The following is a 6,979-nucleotide window of genomic DNA, read 5'->3' as shown; positions in this document are numbered from 1 at the left end:
AAATGTTGTTAATCTGTGAGATTATCCTGCTGAATAACATTTATGAGTATCATATGTTTGCAAAATGTTATTTTCTGCAATATTCCAAAATGGAATGGAAAAATCCCATTGCTTTTTAATCGATGGAGACCATGCTATGCTACATTTTGGGTCGGCCTACACAAATATGTCCTCACTGCACCGCTCTATAGAGGCACTGCCTTGGGAATTCATTTGAAAATATAGAAACAACAACAGGCTTTAACAGTGGTATCAGTTTTCCTTTAATTCATCTTTACGGACAGACAAAACAATGGCACCAACACGCAACACCGGGTTTAACTTGATAAAAGCTTAAAATTAGGGACATCCCCTTTAAAAAGAATTATCATAGCAGAATGAAATGCAGCAGCTGAACAGCTCATCTTTAAAAGGTGGGATATGTAATTCACTTCAGAAACACTTTTCGTTATATTCCATGGAATGCTCTTAACATCCCGATAGCAATGAATACATGAAATGCTTTGACAATAAATAGGCCTACATAACAATACATACATACAATAAGTCGTGGCGCTGTAAAAAGCACGACCAATCATTTTAGCCGGCCCTGCTAAAATAACTGGATGGCCTACCTGCCTGTCAGCCTTCCATCTCGTGCACAAACTTATCTCGTGCCCTCATTGGTCATGTGCGCGTTGGAGGAGGGGCTCTGTAAGGAAGTCTGAAGGAAGGGGCATTTTTGTTTGGCTAGTTTCAAATTCTAGGGCACTCGAGCTGGTTTCTCCATTCTTACCTACCCTACCTTTAAGATGTGAAGTCAATTGATGTGAAATAATAAATATAGCAAGCAAATAAAGTAGTACACCTGATTTCTTACTTTCCAACATGCTTTATCCCCCTCTCTGAAGAACAGAAAGTGTGTGTGTGTGTGTGTGTGTGTTCTTCATGTTTTTGTTCAATGTATTTTGCTTCTGATGCACAGGAGATGCACTGAGCTCCCTCTAGTGGTGTAAGGTGTGCACTACACTGAGAGCACTGGTTCAAGTCAGTAATAACATATAATAACGGTTTCAACACATTCCATAAGTACATTTTATCAGCCAAAAAACAAACAGATACGCTTTTCTGGGTCTCAATTTAGAAACCTCAACCTCCCTAATGATGACATCATCATCATGCGTCTTGAACATGGTCTTGAAGCAACACCATACAGCTCAATACTGTAAGCACTTTACATGCGGACCAGGACCCATGTTTATCAAACACAATAAAAAAATTCATATTATGACTTAGAATATTTAAAATCAAGTAAGATCTCTTTAAGTGGCCGAGGGCACACTCCTTATGTGACATGCTATCGAAGGCAGTATAGGTTCTATGTATAGGAATACAGAATAGACTTGTGTGGGGCAGCTTTCCTGCTGTTCCAGTCTTATGTAAAGATGTTAACCCACGTAGTTTCCTTTTGATCATACGAGCGCTTCCCCGGCAGTGAGGTGTGTCGCCAGCTAAATCTGTATTCTTGCTCTCATTTTGTATGAATAAAACATTTGATGCAGGCATGTAAACGCCCCAGTCACTGCTCAGTCTCTGGGATAAGCTTTTCTTTTCCTTTTGTAAATGCGGCCTGGGTCCAGACAGCCTTGAAAACAACACATTGGTGGCTGCAGCCGACTGTCCCCTGTTCTCGGAGTCAGCTGGTACCAGTGTTAAGGTTCTCATGTCCTGAAGGTGCCAGCGCCTCCTCAGGTTCCGCCTCAGTTCAAACTGGACCTCATGTAAACAGTTCCAAACACTGTGGAGTCCAGCTCCCTGTGACACTCCACATGTGACACAAAGCCATGTGTTTCTGTCCACTTCATCAGCTCCACCTGCTCCCGTCTCTCCGTCACTCAGTCAGATGTTGATGTCCCGGACATCTGTGGGTGTCGTTGAGAGGTCCTGCTCCTCACTGATGTTCTTAGTTTCCATGGCAACTGAGTGTTGGGGTTGTTGTGCCTGTCTGAGGCTGGTTTCCAGCAGCGCCTCGATTTGTTCCTGACACGCCCTGAGACAGTCCTGCGGACAGAGGACAGGTTAGTGGAAAGTGTGTGTGTGTGTGTGTGTGTGTGTGTGTGTGTGTGTGTGTGTGTGTGTGTGTGTGTGTGTGTGTACCCACCGGGTCACTCCTGATGGTCTGTGCCAACTGCTCTGTCAGTTTCTGAGACATCAAGCCGTTGCCCACCATCCTCATCTGGAGCCCCTCCACCGCTGCCACCATGCTGCCTGCTGCGATCATGGAGGGGGGGCTGGCAATAAACTTCACATCTGCAACGCCATGGAACTTAACATTAATATGACACATTTTAAATAACAAGTGACACAACAATAGACAACCAATAACAACATTGTTTAACTCCATTCCATGCACAGGGTTTGGAGGGTTACTTTAAAAGTGAATTATGTTAACATTACTAATATGAAAAACGGTAATCAGTTGCTTCATCTAAGTATCACCAGATACAAGTCAGATAACGTGACTTCTTGTTACCGTTCATTTACTTTACTAAAGAGCATAGTATAGCTCCCTCTGATTGGCAGACGATGCTTTCAATAGAATACACTGATCCAACTCCTGAACTGCAGACACAGGAGATCAAGGCCCACAGGATTCTAGAGACAACTATAGTGAATAGTATACTTTAGAAATTCGGTTTTATTTCAATACATGAATTAAAAGCAAACATTATTTACTTGTTGCATATCAGGGGTCTACCTACAGCATTTAAATATATATATATAAAAAGGAGAAGATGAATGTAGATGAAAACTAAAGTCTGTGAATGAGATGCCGACCTCTTGGATAAAGACTGTATGTTAACAGCTGGGTGGCACTGTGACTGTGACGACATGCAGTTACAGCTGTATGTATTCTAATGACATCATCTCGCTACACGTCGCCTGTCTCTCACCAAGCCTGTCGCACACAACACAAACAGGGGCTGGGTTCACGGGCAGGTGGTGTTAAAGGGAACGCTGAGACATGCGACCCAGGAAGTCCAGGTGGAATAATAGATGGAGGCTGTAATGTCCCGTCTCTACTCCCCTCGTGAAAGTGTTATTAAAACATGAACCAGCCGCAGCAATGGATCACGTATTGTGTTGTTCCTGGCTGCTACTTTACTCCTCAGACTGTGACGCTGAGGCAATCACCGGCATGGGTGATAAACCATGTTAAGGGTGTCATTGGTTGCTACTCCAACGGTGTCACCCGTCCACTTGCTTTCCCTACACTACAGCTTTTTGTAGATGTTTTGTGAGCTTTGGTTATTTGAGCCTTTTCGATTGGTAGACAACCATTTAACAACTGTGTCACAGCGGAGAGAAAACAATCTCTTCAGTGTTAACGTAAAGCAACGTTTTAAAAAGATCCCCCCTTTCAGAGGGGTCAGCCTTCAGCAGAACACTGTGAAACACACGAGGACGGCCTCAACAGCCAATGGGAACACTTTCTCCTGATGTCAAAAGAGACGTATAGCCCCGTGCGTACCTGTGGCACACAGAGCCACGAAGGTCTGAGCGTGCTTCCTGAGGATGGGCCTGTTCTCTCTCCTGACAGCCAGCTGAGACAGGAAGTGGTCGATGAAGTCAAGGGGGGTCACTGAACCCAGGTCCCACTTCAGCTTATTCAGAACCAGCAGCTCCATCTGCTGTGTGGACAGAGGGACAGGTTCAAGTTTGATCCCTCAGACAGATGCAGGGATTAACAGAGATGGGGACGAAGGGGTTCGGTCTACATGCGGGGATCTTTGGCTTTAAGGGGAACAGGGAAGGTCAGGGGTCATCAAAACCCATTAGGGAGCCTCCTCTGGGGACCATGATGGAGTGTTGGTCACTGGGTAATGCATCCTGGTGGTGGAGCTTCAAGCATCAGCCTAGAGAGGACTACACATTCTAGAAGCTTTACCCCTGGGACAATAATAAGTCGAGGAAATGTCTGGATGGAAGAAATCGTTCAGACGGACAGACGGAGGGCCTGATGCCAGACATAGGGAAATAAGTGATGTACTTATGAGCTTTGCCTATTGTGTCCCCACTAAGACTAGCTTTGAGGTGGACTAATCTGTTTGGCTTAGCAAGGTTCTTAGTGGAGGGAAATCACCCAGAAGTATCTAAGTGGCATTTTTGCACAAGACACCCTGGACCATCCTTTGGGAAAGGAGGCCAAGTTGCCACTTTAAAAGTGACGCACCAGTCAGCCGTTTCTTAATCTAGCATTGGTACTGAGGTCATATCTTTGTTCCGGTGTTCCCAGTTGCCTGCCATAAACAACACCATGACAACGCACGGGGTATCTAGAAGCACTTTTAGTAGTGCATGAGGAACATGTCTAGTTTCCCCCAGCAGACACACGTCTGTAACCTCCAGGTGTCACAGTGGGACTACTTGACCGAAGCCAACGTGCGGTGCTGTGGTGGAGACCTACCAGCAGCTGGGTGGGTGTGGTGGAGACCTACCAGCAGCTGGGTGGGTGTGATGGAGTTGTCGGTGTAGATGCAGAGTTTCTCGGCACTGAGTGGCATTGTCTCCTTCAGCTTGGATGCCAGGAACATGCAGACGGCCCCCAGCAGCTGCAGGTGGCTCTTCTTGGTGGGTTCCACAGACAGGAAGCGGTCCATGTAGTTCATCGCCAGAGGGAAGACCTCCTCCTCACACTTCTGCTCCTCACAGACCTGCACACACAGACCAGACACACTGCCATTCAACACCGTTTCTTATTTAGCGCATGAGAAGAATTCACTTTGATCCACTGCAATATCTGGCCCAGCGTTATCATGACTTCCACGATGTCCACGAGTGAGTTTCAAACACTAAGAGTTTAAGTATCTGAATAAAGACATTGTGAATCCTTGTATAGTTGATCAAGAGTTCACAAGCCAGCATGAATCCTATCTAGGATGGAGGGAATCCTGTTTGAGGTGATGCCGTCTCCAACAGTTTGCTGCCAAAAATACAATTCCAATTAAAAGGGAAAAATGGAATGGATATAAAATGTTAAATGTTTAAGGTATAGCAAAGAACATGGATCATGTTAATGGGATTCAACTGTGCGTAATACGGTATAGGTTATGTATGTATGCCATGACAATAAGAAAACAATAACGAAAATTACCAGAAAAAGATATTGGAAAATATTAATAAAATCACAATTTTGATAATCAATGATTAAAGTAAATGATCAATTCAGTGTCATTAAAGTGAGAATGTTTTGCATATCTTAGTTTCATGTCCTTAACTATAACCTCTTGGCAAAAAGAGAAAGAGAGATTGCATTAGAATCTTTTTTTAGATCAGTGGCTCAGTCAGTAGGGGCTTGGACTGTGAGCCGTAGGGTCGCCGGTTCGAGTCCCCGACCAGACCTAAATATGGAGTGTGGACTGCTACTTGGAGAGGTCCCAGTTCACCTCCTGCCCTGCCGTGGTGCCCTTGAGAATGGCAGCTCGAAACAACTTGCAACATGTACAAAAAAAAACTATATTTAAAGTCTTTTGAGCACATATTAGTATGCATTATTTGTGGATCTTGGTTTTCTTCCTACAGCGTTAAGTTGAACTGGCATGTGAGCATGGAAGTAGTTATTGTACGCAAGTGAAGACGTAGTGTATGGAAGCTATGGGAACGTTAGTCTTCTTTATTATCTATTAAAATCACTAGCCAACGAAAGGCAGCTGCCTCATAACAGCCTCTTTAATTTATTGTGGACCAGTATCAACAAGTCTGCCCATGGAGTTTCAAGTATTCGCAAGTCCAGTAAATGACTAATTTAACAGCATTTAAAACGTCATTAGGAAACACCAGTGGAAATCCCTAATTGCTGCTCTTTTTTTGCATTACTGCATTTTAAATTGTCTAGACTCTAAGCAATACAATTTAAAAAACCGCATAGGCTCATGTGCACCATTTCTTCCTCTCTCTCCCCTCTTACCATCAGCAGAGTGGGTAGTGAGTGAGTGGTTGCAGGTTACATACTTTGAATGGAGATGAAGGCTTCTTAAAAGTGAACTCTGCAGAAGAACTTTAAATGTCCAGGTCTGTGAACGCCACTGCCTCTTACCCACCATCATGTATCTGAGTTAACTCACCTCCAACATCCAGGTAGCCACTATCCTCCTCATGCACGGGACTATTTCTCTCTGGACGCATTTGAAGTAGTTGGCAGCGGGGAGGTACTTGTCTTCAGCCCGCAGCAGAGCGTTCAGGACCCGGTCATTCAACAGGTTGGAGTCCCGGTAGGCCCTCCGGACGACAGGCCTGTCCCCTTCACAGCACAATAACTGGGGGTCCATTCCCCGTGCCTGCAGCACTGTGTCTGTTTAAATGTGGTAACAAACCTTAAAAGTAACTTCGCATTAGCTAACAACTACTAATTAAAAGCCGCTCCACATTTTGTTCTACAACTTTCTTTTTACTCGTGGGAGATATTACCACTTTAACAGTGGGAATGTTAGAAGTAGTGAATTGAATGGTCCCTTGGTTGTCTCCGTGAAGTCACTGTGCTAGTTTATTTCTTTTTCCTTCGGTCCTAAAGTTACTTTCTTTTGTTGCACAGGGCACTCGGAGGGCCAGACGGAGCGGAGGCAGCATGTATGTTCACCGACACCCCCCTGCCGCGGCGCCGCTTTATCAATGCCCGGCCTTGTCAAGCTGATTAGCATAAAGGATTACACTTCCGGCACAAGCTGTCAAAATTAAAGCAGCACAGCGTTTTCATTTTTCATCTACGTTTGAAGATCACACACTATTTAAAAAGGTCGTTTCCCCAACATTAGGTGGTGGAGGAGGTGTTTGGATCACTTAGCCTACTTTAGTTGTGTAAGTATATCCCAATTATTGAGGATAAATAAGAAAATATTAAAGTAATAGCAAAGAGATTACATGACATGTTTTAAGTCTCTCTTAATATATCAATATAGTAATGAATTATTTTCTTAATCTTTCAGCTGTCAACACGAGCATA

The 6,979-nt window shown here is 44.2% G+C and overlaps 1 protein-coding gene across 1 annotated transcript; it reads right to left on the bottom strand.

The window, feature by feature from the left end:
* Nucleotides 1-239: 239 nt before the first annotated feature.
* ccnd1 (cyclin D1) lies at nucleotides 240-6,649 on the bottom strand. Its single transcript, XM_034085381.2, has 5 exons — nucleotides 6,105-6,649; nucleotides 4,479-4,694; nucleotides 3,512-3,671; nucleotides 2,141-2,289; nucleotides 240-2,040 (listed from the first exon to the last, which is right to left on the bottom strand). Exons 1-5 carry the CDS (start codon nucleotides 6,306-6,308, stop codon nucleotides 1,879-1,881), a joined length of 891 nt encoding a protein of 296 aa, XP_033941272.1. The 5' UTR covers nucleotides 6,309-6,649; the 3' UTR covers nucleotides 240-1,878.
* Between the last annotated feature and the right edge of the window lie 330 nt (nucleotides 6,650-6,979).

The sequence above is a fragment of the Pseudochaenichthys georgianus genome, chromosome 6 (assembly GCF_902827115.2).
Source record: "Pseudochaenichthys georgianus chromosome 6, fPseGeo1.2, whole genome shotgun sequence".
Lineage (NCBI taxonomy): Eukaryota > Metazoa > Chordata > Actinopteri > Perciformes > Channichthyidae > Pseudochaenichthys > Pseudochaenichthys georgianus.
Note: the sequence above shows the minus strand (reverse complement) of the source record. Positions and strands in the feature narration are given on the sequence as shown.

Excerpts from the sequence above, each read along its gene's own strand:
- ccnd1 (XM_034085381.2), bottom strand. The coding sequence starts at position 6,308 with ATGGACCCCCAGTTATTGTGCTGTGAAGGGGACAGGCCTGTCGTCCGG. Across the intron at positions 4,695-6,104 it reads TGGCTACCTGGATGTTGGAG|GTCTGTGAGGAGCAGAAGTG; the intron begins GTGAGTTAACTC and ends CTGTGTGTGCAG. Across the intron at positions 3,672-4,478 it reads TCACACCCACCCAGCTGCTG|CAGATGGAGCTGCTGGTTCT; the intron begins GTAGGTCTCCAC and ends CTGTCCACACAG.